Source organism: Argiope bruennichi, chromosome 8 (genome assembly GCF_947563725.1).
Source record: "Argiope bruennichi chromosome 8, qqArgBrue1.1, whole genome shotgun sequence".
In the NCBI taxonomy this organism is placed as follows: Eukaryota; Metazoa; Arthropoda; class Arachnida; order Araneae; family Araneidae; genus Argiope; species Argiope bruennichi.
Genome location: NC_079158.1, coordinates 4,146,440 through 4,171,401, shown reverse-complemented (window position 1 = coordinate 4,171,401; position 24,962 = coordinate 4,146,440). Strand labels below are relative to the sequence as shown.

Genomic DNA, 24,962 nt, shown 5'->3' with positions numbered 1-24,962 from the left:
AGATTCTGTAAAAAAAAAAAAAAAAAAAAAAAAAAAAGCAGTTTTTACAAAGTAAAATGTCAGGTTTAAAGAACAATAAAATATTTTGATACACATTTATCTGCTATATTGTTAGATTTTGTCATGAAAATATGCTATATTTGTTCAAATTAAATATGCTTATCTTCTTTGACAAGGCTGTGTAAGATTTTTTTTTTCCCCCTTAAAAAAATTTAAAAATTGCTGACTATTTTAGGTTCTATGTCTATAATTTTGCCCACTTATAATTAATTGTAAGAGCAGAAATCACTCAGACTCAATAAATCCAACTTAATCTTAGTGTGATTTGAAAAATCCTTTAAAAACATTTAAAGAAACAGTAAGTTTAATTATGTATTATATCTTTTATCCATTTCTGAAAAGACTTAAAAATAGCAAATTCTTTTAGGTTTTGTATGTTATCTCATCTATCTATAAACTTTAATGTAATGGTAGAAATGATTGAAACTCAAATAAATCCATCATCATTTTAATTAGATTGAAAAATATTGATAAAGGAAAATGTTAATAATTTTAATCATTCATCATATTTTTTTTTATCAATCTCTTAGAGTGCTTATAAATTGTAGTAAAGGTTTAAAAATGAAGACACATGATGAATGCCACACACATACAAAATCATTATAACATGTTCACTTAATTCCGAATTTTCACTCCTCAGTTTGTACCAAAGAAAAAAGAAAAGTAAAAGAATATGTTACTGCTGAAATGTATTTTTAGAATATGTATTTGCTGAAAAATGAGAGTACTAGAATTTTATTGTAAGAATGAAAAATATCTTTGAAGTTAATATTTCTTCTAACTATAAAAATAAACTTATTTTTCTTTTTATGTGGTTGCTCCTTACAAGATAAGTTATTTTGACCTAGATTTATCAAATTTAGCACAAATATGTCTTTGAGATTGAAAATGTGCATCCTGGAGTAATTTTTTTTGAAGTTTTATTTTGATTTTTAGTTGATTAATAACTAAGCAAAATGTTTGCTTTTATTGGTAATATTATTGTGCAAAAATAATTTTTATTTTGCCTTAAAAAGTAAAAAATTATATTTCAAACTGTCAAGTTAATCATGGACTAATTTTTTTCCTAATTATAAAAAATTTTCAATAATACTCTTTGTTGTTACTATTATTCAATGTGTGTTTCATTGTTTATACATATATTTAATCCTCACTTTCATTATTGAAATAAAATTATTATGAATTTTACTTATTTGTATGTAACTTTTTCTGTCAAATTTACAGATTAAGTCTTTAGATCAATAAGAATTTTAGGAAATACCTCCATTAAGTCAAAGATTACAATTACAGATATTTAAAGTTTCTCACAATTTTTAATTACTTAATTATAACCTTCTAAAGTGGATGTTCACATTTTTCAAAGTTTCTTGTCCCTAATTTTGTTGTTCTGTATCCAGTGATCTATCTAACAGTGTTAGGTATTGATATGCAGCATACATTTTTTTTTTTTTTTTAACTATTATTAGACATATTTACTTAATGTATAAATTCAGTTTGTAATATAACGTTGCATTTGAAAATTAGTTTTCATCCATTATACAATGCTGGAGAGTAAGATTTCTTTCTTTCCTTTCTTTATTTTTTTCTTTTTTTTTAAATAAATATTTCTTTATTAAGGATAAAAAATACTTTATTTAAATAGATGTCTAACGCTTTCTTTGAAATTTTTGAATAATTCAGTGTTGTATATAAAAAGAATTTCTGAAAGAATAAGATTAAAATGTCACAAATGCAACCATTATAATCCCTCCTTTTTTTCATAATTAGCAAACAAAAAAAAAATATTTGATTTTAGGAGGAGGGGGGTGGGTGAATACATTATGTAATTTTTCCTTAAGATTTTGCTATAACTTTTTTTTCTTAGAGTTGAAAGTATCCTTATCAGTTTTTATTAATAAAACTTTATGCTCTAAAAAGAATTATTTTCTTTCTATAATTCAAATTAAACATAATTTGTTCCTTTCAGATTGCAGTCTGTTCCAATTTGCATGTCATAAATATATCAACTATAAACTTACTAATAAAAGTTTAAATAACATTTTAAAACTTATATATCTTATGAAAAAAAGAAAGAAAAAAAAAGAACCCCATAAATAATAATAATAAAAAAATGTTTTCTTTGCCAAACTTTTAATATTATGTACTAAACAAAAAGATTCATTGTCAATAAATTTCAATTGAATCTTGAATATTGAGTTGCGATATATAGGTTTGTTTCTTTCTTTAAGTACTGTCTCTTGGATTCAAATCATAATTAATTAAGGTCTTTTGTCAACTACCTTTTCTTTTTTCCTATAGATGTGATAGAAGAAAAGAATTTCTATTTTAATGTCTACTAAACCACTTTTTTAAACAGTGTGGAATTGTGCGATGCATTTTCGGTTTATGTTTAATTATTTGGAAATGGATAAAAATTTTGCAAAAGGACCTCTTTTATTCAATTCATGAACTTCGAGGTAATTTGATAATGTCTGCCTTTGAGATAATTTGATAAGCTCTAAAATATTGCACTGGAAAATGGGTTTAGCCTTGAATTAGATGTCATTCTGACTTATTTAGTATGTTTGTTGTTAAGCTGTTAGGAAATTCCTAGTAACTCATAATTCACAAACATTTTTAAGTGTACAGAAATTGGAGAAAAATAGAATGTACAAAAAATTTTTGACAAAAAAAATAGTTGAAATTGTTTGATTTATGATTAAAATTTTAAAAATGATTAAAATTTTAGTACTTGTGTATTAATTGCTTGCTATTCACAAACATAGCCAAATTTTAGCTATAAAAAAACCTATTAGCATACTATCTTAGGTGATTTTTTCTAGCATATAATTGTTAGCGGCTTTTTAATATACAAGTACCAAAATTTTAAATGTCAGTAATTTATGTCGAGATAATTCTGGTAAACAAGAATTTCAGAGTTAAATGATAAAAGCCTCTTCTATGAGCTAAATGCTTGATATAATATCATTTTCTGAAAAAATAGTAATGAAAACAAGAATTCTCTATAAAAATGAACATTTTCGAACCTAATATTTGATATTGCTTATTAGTAAATAAATTTCATATTTTAGAAGTTGGTTAATTTCCAGACATTTCTGATGGTTTTTTTTAAATTTTGCAATTTATTTTTTGTTGTTTTGATACATTAATAAAGTTACTGCTGATTCAATGAATCCATTTTATTTTCTCATTTTAAGCTTATAAGTTATTAGCTTTATTCTGTGTATATAATTTTATTAATATTTTTCTATTTGTTTTATTAATGTGAAGTTTATAAATGGAATGAAAAGAAAATTAAATTATTGCTTGATTAAAAATTATTATTTAATTTTTATTATTAATAGTATATTACAGAATTTATTATTTAAAAATACTTTTGGATAAAAACTGTTGCTATGCTTGGGATAATTTAGCACATAATTGTATTTATATAAACTTCATGTGATGTTTTGCTACTAATGAAGCAGTATTGAACAAGGCAGGGAAAAGAATCTGCATTTTATCAGAATGGTTTGATTTTGTTTTTTACTTCTTTAAATGTTGAAAATAAATTGTTTATGAATTCTGTATGTTTTAGCTCACTTCCACTGATTTTACGAATTATGCTGCTTTGAAATCATTACTCCATGATTTACACCATACTTTTTGTGAATTTAAATCTCATGAACAGATTGAAAACAAATACATCATGAAGAAATTAAAAAAACGTTTAAAGGTAAGCCATTTTTCCTCTTTTTTTATTTAATTTACATATATTCACTAGCTGACCCGGCAAACGTTGTTCTGCCATATAAATTAGTTCTAGTGAATGTTTTGGTTGTTAATTAAAAAATAGCGAATGTATTGTAAGTATGTGGTAATGGGATCTATGAAAGAAAGAGGAATGGAGCACTGTAAACGATGATCGCCAATAAAGAAAACGAAAAAAAACAACTATTCATTTTCTCAATACAATGTCTTTAACGTAACGAACATATACATTGTTTGATCTTTTAATAGTTAAACTTAAAGTGAAAAAAGTAATATATTTTTTATTCCAAAGCAATTGAGTGTACGATATTTTTTGTCAGTCCGTCTTTAGCTAACACAAATACGTGCGATGATTTACCCACGCGAGAACATACCACGTATAATTGTCCGTGTGAAAAACATGGTGTGCCCAAATCTAAGCCGCAAACAGACATCGTTTGGCCGTGCAACTTATTGATTGTCATTGCGAATGACAATCTAATAGGAAATTGAACGCGTTTGCATTCAATTGGCACATCTGCGAGAATCATTGGAATTCGTGGCAGAAAAACATTTTCGGCTCGGAATTAATTTGTCATTCAAAATGGTGGCTTCGATAACGTTTTTCATCAATTTTTTAATGAACAATCGCGTGCCATTGCACAACCGTGGTGGGTTCAAATTCCGAAGTAAAATAACCGGAGATTCAGCTTTCAGTCGTAGAAGGTGTGGTGACATGCCTATCAAATCCAGTGAGTTCAAAAATTCCGTTGGATAATTTACAGCTTCGTTAGCATCGCAAACTGTATCGATCCATTTGTATAATACCAAGTCGCTTGGCAACGACTGCTGTATTTTGAAGTTTAAATAATCGAAGTCCACATTTTTTGCTGCCAAGATGGCTCTTTCTGCCAGCCACGCATGATTTAGGTATTGTGTACGTACATCGGGAATATGCGGTCAATGGGAGCATTTTGCAAATCAACGACAGTGCAGAAATTAGTGGGCAATTTTATGCATCCAGTATTTTCGTAGACAACAACTTTTCCATCACCGATATCTAACAATTGGTCCGAGAATGTGTCAGCGGATGGATCGTGTAGCATTTGGACGCGCATGTTTATTTTTAGCTGGACTTTTTCAACATTACGCCACAGTGGCGATGATTTCAAGCAAGCGTTGATCTCATCAGCGTACGTTGAACGTGGATAGGGACATCCTAATTACCTAGCGTTATGAAATATACTTTACGACCTATTCTCATACTTACCAAATACACATAAAAAATTTCATAAAAATCGGTCGAACCGTTTCGGAGGAGTACGAACACAAACACCATGACACGAGATTTTTATATATTAGATATTACTTTTCTAAGGTGCAGTACTACAAAATACGAATTTAATAAATTCATGTTTTCTTTCTATTTCAAATAAAAAAATATTTTATATTTGATTTATCACATTAATAAAATAAAATCAAGCACTTTTAAGTGTTTATAAAGAAAAATTTAATTTTTTTATAGATATGTTCGGTTTAAAATGGTTTTTTTGAACAATGCCATTTGAATTTTGTTTAAAGTATATTTAAAAAAACTCTCTTGAATTCCTTTTTTTTTTTTTTTTTTACACTTTAAATTAGACATTTTATTTCATTTTATTAATCTTTACTTAAATATTTAAAAATAAGGTACTATAATACCACCAAGATAAAAAAAAATTGAGAAATATTATTTAAAATGAACAGAATTTTTTGAATATTTCAATAATTTATTTTGTTTTTTTTCCCTATATTATGATTGTACTTAATTTCATTTTTTTTTTTTAATTGTCAAGATATTAAAAAAGAACTGCTTCACAACAGATGGAAAAGTTCTGAAGCAAATATATCATCATAAAACATACTTTAAAAAAATATCTACCTAAACAAATATAGTTATATGGTTGCCTTTATAACAAATATAGTTTTTGTGTGTTCACTACTTCTAATAGATAAGAAAGCCTGAAAGTGGAAGGAATGACTCTTAGGCCAATATACAACACACTGGATCTATTTAAACTAGCCTTTACTCATAAAATACATTTATCTTGGTGATTATTGATTCTTGCTATGAAGTACAAACGCTTATTAAACTCAAACTTCATTTAGGGGAATAGGAGTTACATTTCTGCAAATTTTAGTAGAATTTCTATTTTGTAGAAAATGTGTAGTTTTTTTTTCCAGTATTTTGCACCTTTGGCTACAACAGAATCTTAGGCAGCTTGACAGTTTATATTGGAGTTTCTGATCATAACTAAAAGGTTCAATCATGCATTCCAAATGAAGCCTAAATTCTGTTGAATTGTAACCTGACCACAGGCATTTTTTAAATGGGCATAGTGTAGTCTTAAACAAATGCATAACAGCTTATATTACTCAAATGAACATAAATTTTATTGAAATATTATAGTAAGTTTATGAAATTTATCAGTTTTTAGGGAATTTTATTCATTAAAAATTACCAGGACCAGGATTATTTACCAGTACAGAATCATTTTTTTGTATTATTAAGGTTTCATTTTCAAAATCTCTCTATATTTTTTTTAATTCCATTGTTGTAGATCAGTCTTGTTAAACAACTTCTCTTTTGCTATAGGAAGATTCATCAAAGCTAAAGCATTTAAAATATCCAATGCCAAGTTTTACTTAAAAATAATAATAAAAAAAATCTATAAAATGATGTAAAATTCAGTATCTGGCCATAAGTATCCGGGCACCCCTTAAAAAAGTGGTTTTGGTAGGTGATGCAATTTGATGCATAATCAAAAGCATTAGTAGAGGTTTGTCAGGTTGTATTTATGTGTTTGGGAGGCAATGAGTAAGTCAAAGGAGCTTAGTGAGTTTGATCATAGCAGTATAGTGGGATGCCATCTTTGTGGGAAATCAGTTCGTGAGATTGTGGATATTCTACAGAAACCTAAATCATCTGTGAATGATGTAATTGTGAAGTGGAAACTTCGAGGCAGTGAAACTGCAGAAAAACGAACTGGTAGGCCTAATAAACTTGGTGAATGCAGCCACAGAACTCTGAAAAGAGTAATGAAACAAAATCACAAGTCCTCATTGGTGGAAATTTCTCAGGAGTTCCAAAGCTTATCTGGTGTTAGTGTTAGCAGCAGGACTGTTCATCGAGAGTTAAAAAACTTGGGATTCCATGGTCGTGCAGCCCCGCACAAGTCGAACATCACTCCACAGAATGTGAAGCATCGATTGTAATGGTGCAGAGCTCACCGTCATTGGACTGTGGACATGTGGTGAAACTGTTCTTTGGAGTAATGAATCTTGCTTTACAGTCTGACAATCAGATGGACACATCTGGATCTGGTCGATGCCCGACGAATGTTTCTTTAGTGACTGCATTGTGCCAACTGTTAAGTTTGGTGGTGGAAGTATAATGGTGTGGGAGTGTTTTTCGTGGTTTTGCCTGGGTCCATTAGTTCCTGTGGTCGGAAACATGAACTCTGAGATGTATGTGGACATTCTGGACAATGCTGCACTCCCAACTCTATGGCAATATTTCGGGGAAGGCTCCTTTCTCTTCCAGCAGGATAACTGCTCCATTCACACATTGAGGCTTGCACAAATGTGATTTGATGAAATATGTATTCAAAAACTGGACTGGCCTTCTCAGAGCCCCAATCTAAATCCCATAGAAAATCGTTGGGACGAATAAGAGCGCAGATTACATAGCCAACCTAATTGACCACCCTCAGTGCAAGCTCTCACTTGAACTCTGATAGACACCTGAAAGTCAAATCCTATGGCCACCTATCAAAAACTGGTGGAAAGTCTTTCCAGACGTGTGCAGGCTGTCATTGATGCAAAAGAAGGCCCAACATTGTATTAATATGTACCTCAGTACGCTCTAAGTCCATACCACTGGTCCAGATACTTTTTTCCAGATAATGTAGTATGTTCCATACATGCCTGCAGTTGTTCTGAGAGACATGCTATCTTTAACATCTTGCATGGTCTTTGCAATCTCTTTTTCTACACTTTTGGTTTATCACGCTTCTGTAGGTTCAGATCATCTTTGCTACACTTGAAAAGAACAAAATTAAATTTATATTTTTCCAATGTGAGAGGTGTATTTCAGCAGTGTTAAAATTTACTTCCAAAGATTATTCGAAATATTCTCCACATCTGAATATCTGAACATTAAATTTAAAATGAGAGATATAGATCTCTTTAGACAAGGAATTTCTTATTAATAGTATTATTAGATGCAAAATTTTAAAATTACTTTAATGAATAAATACAACTTTAATAAATAAAGAATAAGAACAAAATTGTGAAGAAGATATATTTCATTTTGCATAGCTGATCATGAACAAAGTTTTTAATAAACCTCTGATTGTATGTTTCAACAGTATGGAAACTTATTCCTGAAGTTTTTTGAAATCTTCCCTGCATGCAATCTGTAATTTTAAGATGCCATTATGAAGAAAGTAAAAGAATTTCTAGTTGTTAATAGTATTTTTAGATATAGAAATGCTTAGTTAATTTGGTGAATAAATTCAAGTTATCTGAATGAATAATGAATAAGAAAAAATTCAGTGATGAAAACAAATTTCAGTTTTTACTTTAGCAGGCTGCATAACAATGCTTGTTCAATAGTAAAGCATATTTGCTGAAATGCCTAGCAAAGCACCTGTTAGTCTTTGAAATAATGTTTCTTATTGAGAAAAATTCTATCTGTATTAATATTCTCCATATTGAAACACACACACACGTGTGTGTGTGTGTGTGTGTGTGTGTGTGTGTGTGTGTGTGTGTGTGTGTGTGTGTGTGTGTGTGTGTGTGTGTGTGTGTGTGTGTGTGTGTGTGTGTGTGTGTGTGTGTGTGTGTGTGTGTGTGTGTGTGTGTGTGTGTGTGTGTGTGTGTGTGTGTGTGTGTTTTCTCATATTTCTGTGTATAGAATAGAATAATTTATTTTTAGTGCCTTCATTCAAGTTAAATATTTAGTTATTTTGAATAATTTCAGGCCAGTTTCCATTTCAATCGACGTTTGGATCAGATTAATGGTAAAAGGTTTAAATATTATAAATAATTAGTGAAAAAAATTTAGCTCTGGAAGCTTTAAAAATTATTTGGAACTGTCAGTAATTTTCCGATGAAAAGCAAGATATTTAAAGTTATTTCATGCAAATAATATTCATATCTTACTGAAAAGTAATGATGCATACAGTAAGATAATAATAATAAAATTATTATTTTGCATATGTGTGGATTTTTTTTTTTTTTTTGCTTATGTTTTTGCACTCCATCAGATGCTTTTATTAAATATTCATATCACTTTCTTTTATATCACATTCACATAATGCACCCAATCCGTTGTAGTTGTTCTTATGTGTGGCTTTTATTATATTATTATTTTAAAATTTTCAGAGAAATATTGAAAAATGAGTGAGGATTAAATGAAAGTTTTGTGATTAGTGCATTTTTTTTTCTTTTTTTAATAAAAGGCATGGTTTTCATTCTAAGCCCTGCTGGGAGCATCAGTTGATAAAAAATATTACAAAAAAATCAATAAGTTAAGATTATTGTAATTATTTCCCAATCAAAAACCTTTATATCTATTACACTAATGTTATGAAAGTCATCCAGTAAGTGCATTATAAACGTGGTGCTACAAGTTAGATAATGAAAATGACATTTTATTCTATGAATATTTAAAAAACACACAGACTAGATGGATATAAAGAACAGAAGCAAATAGTAGATCTCTAATTAGATAAAAAGCAATACTGTCAATAGTACTCCACATCTAACAGCTACCAATTTATTCTGTGAATAAACTTCAGAGAAACTAACTCACTTATTTGAGTTCCTTGTATTTGTATAATTTTCTGATAGAGTGTGAAATTTTATGGAATTTCCCTAAAGGATCTCTGGTTAGCTATTAATATTGAACCATTTCCAAGAATCCCAGCTCTTCGATTGAGAAATGGCTATGATTCATACTTTTTGTGGAATCTTCATTTTTGCTGCCAAGGTCAAGGGTCATTGATTTTAGAATCTCTGTAAATTTTTCTTTTCTACCATAAGACTAACATGGCAAGATAATGGTATTACATGTTTATAACAATATTATCAGAAGTAAGAAATCCCAAAAGTAGTTTTTGTGATTGGAACTTAAAAAAGCATTTGATGGATATTAATATATTATTATATTGAGAAATTTTTACCAAAGTGGAAAATATTTGTGTATTTCTTTATATTTTTAAAGAAAGAGAATTGAAAAAAGCAAATGTATATTATACACAATCTTCTGAATAAAGAAAATAAAATAAAAATCAATTGAGCAGTGTTACACTATACAATGCAAAAACCAGACATATAATAATATAAATTAAGTGGAGTGGCGTACCCAAAACTTTTTCGCATATTCTCTAATAGACTTGTCATGCCATGAAATGCTTACATGGCATTGGTGTGCAATAGTTATGAAATATATTTTGGCATGAATTTACCATTTTTACCTTATCTGTCCTGTAATCCTTGGCAAGTTATTTGGCAATTAATTCCTGTCATGCATTTAATAGTATCCAAAAATCGAATTTCTTTTTTAGATATGTTTTTCTCAACTGAGTGAAACAAATTTGGCACAAAACTGCACTTGATCCCTTACTAAAATTGATATATTTATTGCATTTTTGAATTATCACTCTTATATGTTTTCTGAAACTACAGACTGACAGATAATTTACTCATAGTTAGATGTGGCTCAAAATTTGACAGGTGTCTACACTATAAATTTTTTCACTGTGTACTGAATTTTATCTGTTTAGCCATTTGTAATTATTTTGCTAACTTATTTCCAGACAGACGGACTTCCTTTGAACAGATTTTGCTTTGAATATAATAGAATATTTGGTGTAAAAATTGTGTATGAAATTTCAACCATCTAACTCAAAGCGTCTTTCAGTTATCTTTGTCACAGACAGACGGACATTTTCCAAAAACATGTTTTTCGAACTTGGGAGGTCTAAAACATAGAGATTCATCAAAACTTCAAATTCGACTTTTTTTATGTTTAGTAGTATATGAGAAAGTAAAAAAAAATGAATTAAATTACTTCAAATATGCTGCTACATCACAAAAAATAGATTACAAAAATCTCTGCAGACAATTTATTTGCGTTCTTGTGTCTGAAGTATGCAAAGAAAAAAGTATTGTAATCAACAAAAAATGTAAACTTGAAATTTTTACAAATTTTCTTTTGGAAAATTTTGGAATTGTGTATGTCTGTGAAAGCAATAACTCAAAAATATTTTAAGCTAGGTGGTGGTAATATGAGATGTGTTCACACCAAATATGTAGATTTTTGATCAAATTTGTAATAAGATCCATTCAGAGGAAATATGTATGTTAAATAAAAGTTAACTTGATAACTACGAAACAAAAAGAGCCAGATGGATAAAATTTGTTTCACAGATTTCGCATCTGAAGTGTAAATTCGTATTAAATTTGGACCAAATCCATTAAAGGAGTTAACTTTTGTGTAAATGGTCATAAACATGTCAATGCAATAACCAGAAATGTAATATTTGAAATATATGTCAAGCTGCCTTAATACATTTCAGCACAATAGCTACAAACTCAAAGAGTCAGATAAAATTGCATACATAAGTTTGGCATCAAAAATGTAGATATATATGGAAATATGAATACGAAGTATGGATGTGAAAATATGTAAAATCGAAGCTGGTGACTATCTGTGTTTTCATATAAATGTAAATTAGATTACTCAAAGATGCAGTAGCTTGGGTAAATGAATATTGGTAAGTTTTAAATTCTAAAGAATAGGTGTTTAAAAATTTTTGAACTTAATCTGTCAAAAGATTGGCAGTCTGTATTTTTGTATGCATGTAATTCAAAAACACAGTAACTTGATTAAGGAAATTTAGTATTTGATTCAGTGACTTGCACTGTAGTTCTATGTCAAATTTTTGTGTTAGTTGATAAAAAAAGCACACAAAATAAATTCGGTTTTCTTTATTATATTGCCAAACACACAACTCGCATGAGTGTGACTGAAAATAAATTTCTGAGCATTTTTGTTATTCACAGCATTGCTTAAGTGTCACAATCTTAAGCAGGAAGAGAGTGGATAACACTTTTATTAGAGAGTATGCAAAAATGTTTTGAGGAGATTATTACCTTTTAATTTTATTTTCACAAAAGATACCAGCTTCATTAAGATATATCAGGGGGGGGGGGGGAATGTAAATCTGAATAAAAGAGCAAAAGCAAACATATTCAAATTAAGTAGTGAAGCATAATCAATTATGCAAAAACCACCTCAAACATAATCAGGACTCATAGCTGAATTAGTTCTAAGTAAAAAAGACTTGTGGTAATTTTTCTATTTTATGAAAAAAAAATCTTATGAAAAAGTTTGAATCATTTTATAATTCTTAATAAAAAAAATGTTGAATGGTTGCATAATCAACACTGAACAACTTACTACAGTACGAAGAAAAATTACATGATCTATGAAATTGGAGTAATTTTAAATACAGTGTAAATTATTTAGAAATATACATAACAAATTTCGGTTAAAATAATAATTTTTTTTTGTTCCTATATTGTTTAACTAATTAAATATTTAGTAAAAGATTTTAAATTGAATAACTGTATTTTCTATGATATCATAAGAGTTTTATATTTGTGAAAAATATTTCACTTGAAAAAGATTTCTTTCATTCTAGTTGTTATCTATTCATGATGCTGCTGTCTGTAATTGCCATTCTGATAATAAGCTGTCAGATATGTTAGCTTTGGTGGAGTATGGTTATTCCTGCTCATCAAAGACAGAAGCAGAACGTATAAATTTCGGCTTAAGACTGCAACATGCTCTCCAGGAATTCACAGGCTCTTTTTTGCCTCATATGAAAGAGGAAGAAGAGGTAGATGCATTTTCATTTATAGACTGAATTTTAAGCTTGTGAATAGACATGCTCAAAACATGACCTTTCAACTTTTTGACTGTTTCTCTCCAATACTGTTAAATATTTTTTTCTTACATTTACTGTTGTATAGATTTTTTTTGGCAGTAATGTTCAATTCAATATCAGTAAATCATATTCAGTTAGTAAATTCTAATGAAATTATTTTTGTAAATGAGCATAGTAATTCATGTATCCTTCTTGTGTTTCAAGATTATAAAATTATTATTCTTTCTTTATTATAGTTTACACTTTTCTAAAAACAGTTGAATATTTTTATTTATAAGTACTTTTAAAAGTATATGCTAGTATTTGTCTCTTGAGTGGTATATAGAAAGGGAAAGATTAAAATGTTTAACCATTTGTCCTTTTTTGTTGTTGAGCATTTATTGGAATTTATTCAATATTCTTTGCCCAAAAGGAAGCACAGTTTAAATGTGGGCCAACTAATAGGCACTGAATCATCAGATTGAAATAAATACTAATATTATTTATAAGACGATAAATTAAAAAAAAAATTTCTTATAAAATAATTAATCATTTTTAATTTTGGATGCTAAACTAGAATATGACAATGAAAATTTTGAAATTGGTTTCCATTTTTAACATACTTTTAATTTAATATTTTAAAAATGAAACAATGTGCTTACAAATGTGTGTTACTTGTTTACTCTATATTACAAAGTCGTTTTGATTGGTCATTTTGTGGTTTTTCAGAATCATCCTTGAAAATGGTCCTACAGAGCCTGCCAATTAGCTTATCTGAGATTTTTTAAAATATTTTTCTTGTATTTTTGATTTCTTGTATTCAGATAGTAAAATTCTACCACTAATTTATTATGGTCTTTTGATGTCACAATTCCTAAGAAATTTCGTGACATTCAAAAAGCATTTCACGTTTTTTTTTTCCTGGTCTGGTTGAATATTTTTCCAAAATTTGCATCCTTAAAAGTCTCACTGAGTTCAATAAAAATAACTCCATCTTGGACCTTGCTGAGGTAGCATTTAATTTTATGAATACTATAAAGCAATATGTGAATGAATATTGCTTTATAGTCATATTCATTATTAGAGGTAAAGGGCTGAGGAGCATAACATGAAATTGATTCTTCATCTTCCTATGGACCAATGAATCTGATGTTTCCAGAATAAGAATTTCTTTCTCTTGGAGAAATAGTTGCATAGCAGATGGCCTATACAGATATATGCTGTCAAATTGGAGAAATAGTTGCATAGCAGATGGCCTATACAAATATATGCTGTCAAATTGGAGAAATAGTTGCATAGCAGATGGCCTATACAGATATATGCTGTCAAATTTTTTTCTTCATGATTCATTTTTTTAAGAAGCTGGACCTTCCAGATGTAGCATTTATTACTTTCTTCCTTCCGAAACATAGTAATTACTTTGCCATTCTCCCCTGCTTCCACATAACTTCATGGAAAAGTTCTTTAAGCAAGAATTACAGCCTTTGGTCACAAGGCTCTCATTTTGCATCTGAAATAAAAGTTTGCATCCAGTTTTACATTTGAAATGTGCTCTTTTTCATTAAAGCCACGAAGCCGCATTTTTGAGCTTCAAATATCTTTTTGCATATATATTAGCAGAATTAATGTACTTACAAATTATCGTAGCTCTAAGAAATATATTGCACAAATTAAAATGGAAAATCATTACTGTAGTTTTGCTATAACACAAAAATCCCATTTGCTACTAACAGCTATCATACTTTTATTTTTATTAACAAAGTTTACATTTAGATTGGCATTGTCTCCCGAGAAATAAAGTTTTACTCAATAGTAGCTAATTTTTTTTTTTTTTTTTAAATTGGTATATAGAAATACCATGCAAATTTATAGATAATTGTAATTTTTTAGTTAAAAAATTATATATTTCATATTTGATTTTTCCTTCACATTTCAAGGAAACTGGGACAGGGTTGCCATGCTACAGGGAGAATCTGGAAAACCCGGAAAACACAGGGAATTTAAGAATCGTCTTAACAGGGAAAAGGCAGAGAAATTTGAAAATTTTCATAAAAACAAGAAAATACAGGGGATTTTAAGTATTTTAGGGTCCCCCCCCCCCAATCTAAGAAATGCCGATCTTAGATTGCAAAAATATAAGATCGTAGTCATAGCTTCCAAAAATGAAGCAATATCATTCGTGATTGTGTGAATCGGAAACTCCCAATTTTCCTACTCTCTATCGATTTTTTCTGTATAGATCATTCCACTTTCCTTTTGAGATACAGATGTTCTTTTCCATGAGTTTCCCGAATAGCAGCTAATGAGCATGCGCGAGACTTCTATAACTGCGTGAAAGAATAGAATACATTTCTCTGACGGGAATAATAACAGCAGGGTAATGTTAAGTCTACCATACGTGAGTTTATTGAATGATTTATTATTTGAGAAACTGTCAGCTTATTGAAAATAGATTAGGGAATATTTTTAAAACAATGAGCTGTTCAAAATCCGTATTTAACAGGAATTGGATGGATAAAAAAAATCAATCTTGATTTTGCTGAATGGATTTGACTAGGTCTGTTCGCTTAGTTAGAAGGTATATAGCTTAAGTAATATGGGAAAACAGGAATGTACTAGTCAGACCGAAAGAGGAAAGTATACAAGTCTGCCTGCCAATTCAAAAGAGTCATCATTTGTGTTGAACTTCTAAAAGGAATACAGGAAATGATGACATGTCAAATCCGAAAACGTAAAATTTAATATCCGATAATGAACAGATTTCGAACTTTTTAATTAAAGAACTGTGATTTTTTAGTAAAGTGGGCAATAAAATTTGTTGCATTACTTTCGTCCTTTAATGCATACAATGATATATTGGAAATATTTTCATATATGCTCACCGAAAGTGAAATAGCTATAGAATGTACGTTAGGCCGTACAAAAATGTTGTATCTTATTTGTTAAGGATTAGCTTCATTGAACTGATGGCTGAAAAATCTACAGAAGTTGCTGAAATTGATGCCCAAATACATAAATTGAGAAAAATGAAAAATAAAGAAAAGTAATTGTACTTTGTAATGCTTTTTGCTGAGTAATCTTTAAATGATTTGTATCATGATGACAAATATGTTTTGTGTTTTAGTTCACCACTGTTCTTAATTTTGTGTGACTTATAATTAAAGTGTATGAGAGGTAATATATTCCCCCCCTTAATATATAAATTTTGCCTTGCTAAATTCGAGTTCTAGATAATAAATAAAGAGAATTTTTTTCTGTATGTAAATATAAACCTTCTTTTAATATACTGCTATTTCAAATGCTAAATTGTTGCTTCCTTTCCTTGCATTTTCCATTCCATAAAATCTTTTTTCTTTATAACTAGCACATGAGTGCTATTTGCTCATTTCCTTGATATCTTGAATATGCGTGTGTGGGAAAACACAAGGATTTTTTTTTTTTTCCAGTTTTAAATGGCAACCCTGATTTATTTTCAATGCCTATTTCATTCGAGCAAATTAAATAGGCATTGATTTAAAAGTAATTGATATATTGATTGACATTTATATATTGATTGATATATCAATTGATATTGACATTGATATATCATTTTTAAAGTTATATATCAAGTGCTTGTAAAATCAAAACAAAATCAGTCCTTTTAACAAATATCTTTGACAGGGTGCATAATAGCATGAAAATTGCTTAAAAAGTGCTTAAATTTGAAAATCCCTTTTAAGCATCTTAAAAGTACTTAATTTTCTCAAGAAGTGTGAAGAAAATATTATTATTATTGTTATTTTTATTTCCCACATGTTGAATATGATAATTTAAAAGCGTGGTCATGAAGGGTTATTTACCAGATTATCAAGAAATAAACCAACAAAAGGGAAGAATTTGGAGAAGAATCCAGAATCCAACACATATTAATTGCCAACAGATTCTAAAACCCTCCGCCCCTTTGCGCATAAATTAGGATGGGTTTAATTTGTCAAAATAACAGTGAGAGGAAAGATGGAAGGATTACATTTAACTGCTTACATTTAACGATAAAGTAAACTTGGATTGCTCTCAGACTGAATTAAAATAAAATAAGAGAGTCAGAAACGACAGATACTCGCATATACGTCAAAAAAAGAACTGCTGAAAAGTATCAGATAGGACGGAAATCAAAGTCAAAGAATCATGAAGAATACTGGAAATATGTTCATCCTTTTGCATCTCACTCCTTAGTGAGATAGAATCTTCTGAAAGTGGTTGTCTCTGGATAATTAAATGAACAGTAATAAGGATAGCACTTAATGATCTTTTTTTTTTTTTTTTTCCCCATCCTTTCTTCTTCTGGTGAAGGTGTATTGCTGTTTATTGAAATGTTGAATCCAGGTTATATGAAGTATGTACTGTACCATACTTGTTTCAATTGGGGGGAAAAAAGAACAATTTTAAGTGTTTTAGGTCTTGAGGAATTTATTTGAGTTATGCCTGATAAGTATATGTTTAAACTTTAATGTGTTGTGAAAGAAGAATATGCAGATTGGTCTGATGAAAATAAAATAAAAATATAGCAAGATGAATTTGATATGCTAAAGAGATTTATCGAACATGGGAGAAGCTGCTCTAAAAACACTTTCAAGAAAACCTCTTTATAGTATGTTATACATTCTACCACCATTCACATTAATATGTCGTTTTGGAGAAACCCTTTGAATGATCTATTAGAAGGATTTAACTGTACTACATTGAATTGTAATCGATTGCAGTTTGTTATTACATTAATTAATCCTATAAAATGATTACATTAGTTGAACATGCCAATGATGTTGAGATTTTTACTTGAAGCTATACATTTTCAATGACTGTGATTTTGTTCATGGTATTTTTTTAAATATTTCCATCCATTTGGAAATTATAAATTGTTGATTCAATCTCGCAAACTTTTAGTTTTTATGAAGAAAAAAAGTCTGCCAGAGTCAGTACTTAAAATTTTTTTAAGAAATTAAAAAATAGTTTTTTAGGGACTAGATTCTATTTTACAACAATTTTTTCTTTTTATAACTCATATAGAGTTTTTTCCCCCATTGAAATCTCTTATATATAAAGGTGTGTTCTGATTGATAGGACTAAATGCATCATAAATCATTGAAATTAAAAACTTGAAATTTGGGAGGTTATTTTTTAAGTATCAGAGGCCCATTAAGAATGGATTTTCAAAATTTTTAGTAAAACATAAAAACAGAATTTTAATGCATTTTCACTATCACATTAAAGCATATTATCATATAAAAATTGTTTTAACACCCTTATAAAGGCCTTTTTAGTGATAAAAATTCTTTTTGAATTAGCACATTTTTTCTTCAGTTGTATTAATTTTTTAAAAATTAGTTTTGGATGCAATTTATAACAATGATTTTTATTATAATGAAATTCAAAACAATATCATTCAAATCAATGAGTCACATTATTTTACTGCTGGCATATTATTTATCTATTCTTTTCTATTTTAAAAAAAATCATTTAGAACATTTTTTGTTGTCAATTTCATGGCAGTTTTACCAGTCTTGTGATTATAGCCATTCTGAAATATTCGCTTCTTATCTTTATAAGACTCCAAATAAAATTACTAATTATAGTTAATGCAAAAGGATATTTAATCTTACCCAGTCATGTCAAATCCTGCCAAATTTGTTGTTGCATATATAAAAATTAATACAAAATTTGTTGTCATGCTATGCTTCTACATTACTATCGATACTTTCAGAAATGATGAAGGATTGATAGTAATGTAGAAGTACAGTTTCATCTAAAGAAACTGCTATTTTGGAGTAATGTTGAAAAATATTAAAGATCTTTTTTGTTAAAAATTGAAATTGACTAAATATTTTATTATTGATAATTTTATCACTTTTATGTTTTTGTTGATACCTAAAAGACAATTTATTTTACAGTAGAAGACATTGTGCAAATACTGAGAAAAAGTATTATAATTTTAAGGATACACATTTAAACTTAATTTTAAAAAAATTTCTGTATATAAAAATTTTATATGCTTAAAAAATTATGCAGTTTACGTATACATACATGTACAAAGGTGCTTAATTCTTTTGGCTAAAGTGCTTAAATGTGCTTAATTTTTGCAGCAGTTTCTCACTACACATTCTGTTCAAACAAACACATCATATTACCATAATTTTAAGCTACATTTTCATCTGAAATAATATCCTGACATTTAAATTTAATATCGGTAAAAATTTAAAATATATTTCTATTTAACTTGTTTTTAAATGAACTGTTCAGTATTTTGTATTGTCTAATTAGATTGTTTGAAGGATTTTTTAAGAGATGTGTTGTTGTTTTACTGTAACTACGAATTTGTGAAATAGTCAAGATATTTATGGATTGCATATATTATTTATATTGAATTATAATGTCTTTGAATAAAATATGCGCTTACACATATAATGGTATGCAAATCAGACAAGTGAATAAAGCTTTGTTAAGGATTTTTTTATTTAACGTAATATGAATTTAGTGCTTCTTTTTATTTTGTGGAAAATATGTGAAATGAATACTCCATTTTAAGCTCAGGAAGATTTAATAAAATTGAATTGTATAAAAAAAAGTGAGATAAATTTATAAATAAATTGATTAATAAATTCATGGTATTCTTTAGTTTTTACTGTAAAAAGTTTCTTAAAATATTAACTGCAAATCTTTATTGGCATAAGAATTAAATATTCAGTTTTATAATACAATCAAATCTGTTTTCTGTTTAGGTTTTCCAGCCTATGCTAATGAAGTATTTTGAATATGAAGAGCTTAAATGCCTTAAAGAGCAAGTGATAGAAGAACACAGTAAGTGGCATTCCTATGAGAAAAACATCTTGGAAGAAGCAGAGGCTGATTTGAGTAAGAATAATTATTCAAAATAATTATTTATGCTTTTAGTTTTCAATGATTCATACCATATTGCAAAACTCAACATTATAATCATTGAAAATTATTTTCCCTTCACTTAAAGTGTAGGATTCATAAAAAAATGTTATTGTATTTTGCTTCATGTTGTACTTCAAATTAGAAATAGTAAACTTAATGTCATGTGAAATGATGTATCTTTAAAATAGGATCTGATTGTTAATTAACCTTTGAATGAACATTTCACTTTGTTGAAGTTTGTTGTTCCTATGTTGAAAGTTTTGATTTAGTTTTTATCCTACTTTGATTTAGATGTAGAAAGCTTATTTAGTTGAACAGTAAAGTTGTAGAATCCTTTGAATTTATTCTAAAATAATTTTTTTTTAATCCTGTTTGATTGTTTTTTCACATTGAGAATTGAATGAAAAATAAAATGAAAACAAAGAAAGAAAGCAAAAAATGAATAAATAAGATGGACATAAACTAGTTGTAGCATTTTTGGAAAGTATCTAAATTAGCTTTGTATGCAAACCAAAGATTTCTTCCTTTGGTGATTGCTAATTTGCTTTGGTTGCACTTGATTCTTTTCAATGTCAAATGTTTTTCTACTTTCTTTTACTCAAGGTATCTCTTCTTGCTACTTTCTTTTCATCCTACTCAAAGCTTGCCTTTATTCTTTTATTTTGTTTTTCTCTTTAGATATAATTTGATATGCTGTTTTTAATATTTTCCGTGGCAGAAACTTGTATGCTTTAATATACATTTGTTTTCTTTTGTTAGAAATCATTCATTCAAAAAAGATATGTGATTAATTTTGTAATATATAATTCAGGTTATTTTAGTTTAAAATTTTGGGCGGTTTAGAAGTAAAATTATTTTTTAAGAATGGGATTTTAATTATATTCATATTTTTTGGAGCATTACACATTTTTGAATTGACAAGCTACTACTGTATATTTGTATGTATTATGAAAATATTGATGATGACTTTGATTTATTGTGCCTTGTCTGAAATGTATCTCAAAAGTAGTGTATGGAAGATTTCATGTATAGTGAATTGTCAAAGGAAAAATACATTTGATTTGAGAGATATTATAGTGTATTACAAATTTTCACTATATAAAGCTAACTAACATTACTAACATAAAGAAGAATAGAAGATTATCTTAGTATGTATAAAGAAATTTTTAGTTCTATCTTTTCATCAATTAAATTAGTCTTATGAAGTTTAATTTCACTTTAGTTTGTGAAACATAATAGCCAAATGGAAGTAGTAGGAATTTCTCACTTGACATGTTTGCTTTCCAAGGTGTAATTAGAAATTAAATTTTCCTTTTATTTTATCTTAAATCTTAGTCACTTAATTAATTTTTTATGTGTCAGATTTTTTTACTTTATATATTTAATGTTTGTTGATATTTCATGTTTCAGAATTGGATCTTAATGAAATCAATTCAGAGAATCATATCTCAAAATTGCCACCTGAAATCCTGACGCACATACTATCATTTTTGTCTCCCAATGATCTGTTACAGTGTTCTGAAGTTTGCCATGAGTGGTATAATGTTGCAAAAGGTCCATCTTTGTGGAAGGAGATCTACCCATGTTTCTGGGCACATAGTAAGCAAAAGAAAAGAAAAAAAATTAATTTTGTTAAAATGTTCTTGAAAGAAAAAATGAATGGAATGCTATGAAAACAGTATTGTGGCGTTGTTAATGAAAATTAAATTAATAAATCAACCAATATTTAATTTGATAACATCTGTACTTTTTGCAATGCCAACCTTTTCAATAGTTAAAAAAGCTTTCCTTTTCTTTTTTTCTGGGGGGGGGGGGGGAGTAAATGAAACATGACTACTCGATAAAAAAGTTTGGTTAAGTTCAAAAATACAGGTCAATTGCATCTTTTTTCTCCTTGCATGATGGACATGTATTACATGAATCAAGTGCATTGTGTTAAAGTTATATTATTATATTCATAAACTGCAAGATAAAACAACCAGTTTAAAATAGAATTGAAGCATGTTTAAGGTTCAAAATAATTTAACTTTAGGTTTTATTATATTTGTGAGTAATTTAGAACTAATAATGCTAACTTTGTGCATAATTTTTTTACATATATTTCATACTCACAATAAATTTGACCTCTGAGCTTTTTCATCTCTATTAAATTTGTAATTGTCTGCACCATTTATAGAGAATTGAGGTTCCTGTAGCTCATAAAACAGCCAAACTTCGCTTACTGTGTAAATCTGTGATTCTGATCAAAATGTACAACTAAAAATTGCAGTAAGAATATTATGTTGCAAAATTTCTATATGGAGTATGGATATTGTTAGTATATTAATAATGCAGTTTTACTTATGTGACTTCAGTATTTAAAAGTAATTGAAAATAATTATGATAAAAATAAAAACTTTGAAAGTTATTGCATTAATTTAAGTACCAATTAATTTTTATTCTAATTATCAATTCCCATATTAATTAAAATGGTATTGTCACCTTTATTTACTTAAAAGTATACTTTTACTTTCTTGTATGATGAGGTATGGCACAGATTAATTAAAAAAATATATAAACCATATTATTGAAAAATCACATGAAGTAAGTAATTTTTGCATAAATATAAGCAATATAGGGATTATAGAGAAATCTATAACAAATTCAATTTAAAATTTTTACCCATTATATTTTTAAGAGAGACCAGTTGTCTCTGTTCTCTTAGGTATATTAAATAAGATGAAAAATTTTACTAATGAAAATTGCACCAATAATGTAATTTGATGTGCATTGATATAATGGTAGCTTATTAATTTTTTTTCAAATTTTTATATATGTTATTTATTATTTATATTGCTTTAAAATGAAAGAGAATAAAAATTCCCATAGGCCTTGAAAATTCTAAAAAGCACTTGATTTTTATTGGGTCTTGAAAAATAGACTAAATCTATTATTTTTTGCAAGAGGAAGAAAAAATAATTTAATAATTTTGTTTTGTCTTGAGATTCTACTAATTGAAAAAGAGTGTTGGTATGAAAACAGTGCCTAATTATAAATCTTTTTTATCTGTGTTGTTTGATTGGAAGGGGGGGGAGGCAGGATTATCATAAAAGCTGCCAAGAAATCTTCAACAGACCTATCAATTATTATGTCATTTATTGTGTTTCCACAATGCTTAGATGTAGAATTTTAATTGTCTTTAAGGTGTGCGAAATATTATTCATATAATTTTTTCAAAAACTCTTTTTAACTTCTTTTGAGATGGGATTCCAAGCAATAGAGAGAGATTGTCCTTCTCTGGGTCAACAAAGTGCTTTTATTACATTTCTTTTTGCATTGCTCCTTACATTAATGTTGCTTTGTTTGAATATCTAGTTGATTTTAATATGTAAATCTAATGTGTGATGAAGTATTCAACATATCTTTGAAAATATACTTACACATATGGTTTTAGAATGAATATAAAAAAGTAATGAAGTTGAAATCAGATATGTGGGCCATACCACAACTAAATACATATTTTAGGAGAATTTCATAATTCTATGATAAAATTAGATTTTAGAGATATTTTTTCTATCTTGATGATGGTCTATTAATAAATTGAAAGATTTTTGACATTAAATGATGAAACTCAAAAAAGAATTTTCAGTATTGTTAATAAATGTGGGTTTTGTAATCTACATACTCGTATTAATACATTTTACATTAATTCATTTAAATGTGGTGAAATAGTACCTACTTGGATTATTGATTTTTTTTTTAATTTACTGTGCATTATTTAATCAAAGATTCACCAATAAGGAAAGAGTTGGAAAAGCAATTTAAAACTTTCAAATAGTGAGAAAATTCTCAAAATTATTTGTAGAACCAGATGGCTCAAGAGTAAAATTGCTGCTAAATGAGTAAGGGTAAAGAAAAGAAAAAAAAAAGTATGTCAGCTTGGTGTTATACATTGAAAACTTTTTCTACACTAATATTTAAATTATAGCAAATTATTGCTAGGAATTACAAAAATCTGAACCTGCTATTAGATTGAAAGTTTTTTCATCATTCTTCAGAATTATTTTTAAAATTCTACTAGAAACTTCGTTTTCCTTCTTCTTCTTCTTCTTTTTTTTTTTTTTTTTTTATGAAAGAAGTCAAAAAGTTGGTCACTGTCTGTTTGAAAACTTTCAGTTAAGGAAAATAAATAAAATTTCAAGACTTAACAATTGTAAATACCATTTCCAATTTTAATTTTTTAGACAAAGATTTGTTGGCAATATAAGCAAACTTAATAAGGAACTTGGTGGCAACAAAAGACATATTGGTTAGAAAATTTGAAAAAAAAAAACAACTATAAAAATTAGATATAAATGTCAACACTTTTTATGTACTTTCATTCATAAAATATTCACTGCATTCTAAACAATGTACTTGCCAGGAGTATGATTTATTTAGATCAAAGAAAGCAATTGTGTATTTAAAAAAAAGAAAATGATACTGTTGGTAGAAATTAACTACTTTTAAATAATGATATTTGCATTTCATTGGAAGTGGAGGAAATAGAAGTTAACCAAGAATCGAATGGATGAATTTTTTTCCTAAATGTATTGAAGCTTGAAAATTTTATCAGAATCTGTGGATAGTAATCAAGATTATGATGATATACATGGCCTATTCTTAGACTAGGCCATGTATGTAGGAAAATCTTCTTAAATAAAATGTTGAGCTTTTAGATAAATTGAAACATGTCAAATAGAAAATTTCCAAACCCATGAAAAGCTTATATTTAGAAAATGCCCATTCAATATTGAGTGTGCAAAGATTACAATCTCAAAGTCAGTGGGAAAAATAAAGAAAAAAAAATGAATACAGATAAATTAGATAACTTAAGAAGAGAACATTTCTGTATTTCAGAATTCAGCAAATTGGTTGAAAAGGAGAAAAGAGATTTTTTAATGTGTAGATATTTTTTATGTGTTTCCATGTGTAGAGATTTTTGTTATATTCCAAATAGCTTTAGAAATTGAAGCTTTAATAGAATAATTTAAAATATAAATTTAATTTAAAATACTTTAATGGCACACTGTTTCCAATACTTCTGTTTACATGTAGGAAAAAAAGGGGGGGGTGATGTATATCTGTCTCTTGCATTTTCTCATTCAATCTAACAAATACTGGTCAAAAGTAGGGTTTGAGATCATGTGATAGTAGGGTTTGAGAATGTGTTTGTGAAGTTAGCATACTTTAATAGTTTGTGTGTATCATCTAGTAATAGCCATGATATGGCTAATGTTAATAGTATTTGCATTGTGATTTCAA

General features: G+C 28.1%; 1 protein-coding gene across 2 annotated transcripts in view; it reads left to right on the top strand.

The window, feature by feature from the left end:
* LOC129981117 (F-box/LRR-repeat protein 5-like) overlaps positions 1 to 24,962 on the top strand; it is a 51,352-nt gene that overhangs the window by 11,318 nt on the left and 15,072 nt on the right. The window contains exons 2-5 of one of the 2 annotated variants that reach the window (XM_056091796.1): positions 3,638 to 3,775; positions 12,543 to 12,740; positions 19,520 to 19,652; positions 21,090 to 21,278. In XM_056091796.1, coding sequence (XP_055947771.1) covers positions 3,638 to 3,775; positions 12,543 to 12,740; positions 19,520 to 19,652; positions 21,090 to 21,278 — 658 coding nt within the window. The remainder of the gene's footprint in view (positions 1 to 3,637; positions 3,776 to 12,542; positions 12,741 to 19,519; positions 19,653 to 21,089; positions 21,279 to 24,962) is intronic. The other variant, XM_056091797.1, reaches the window with a different exon arrangement.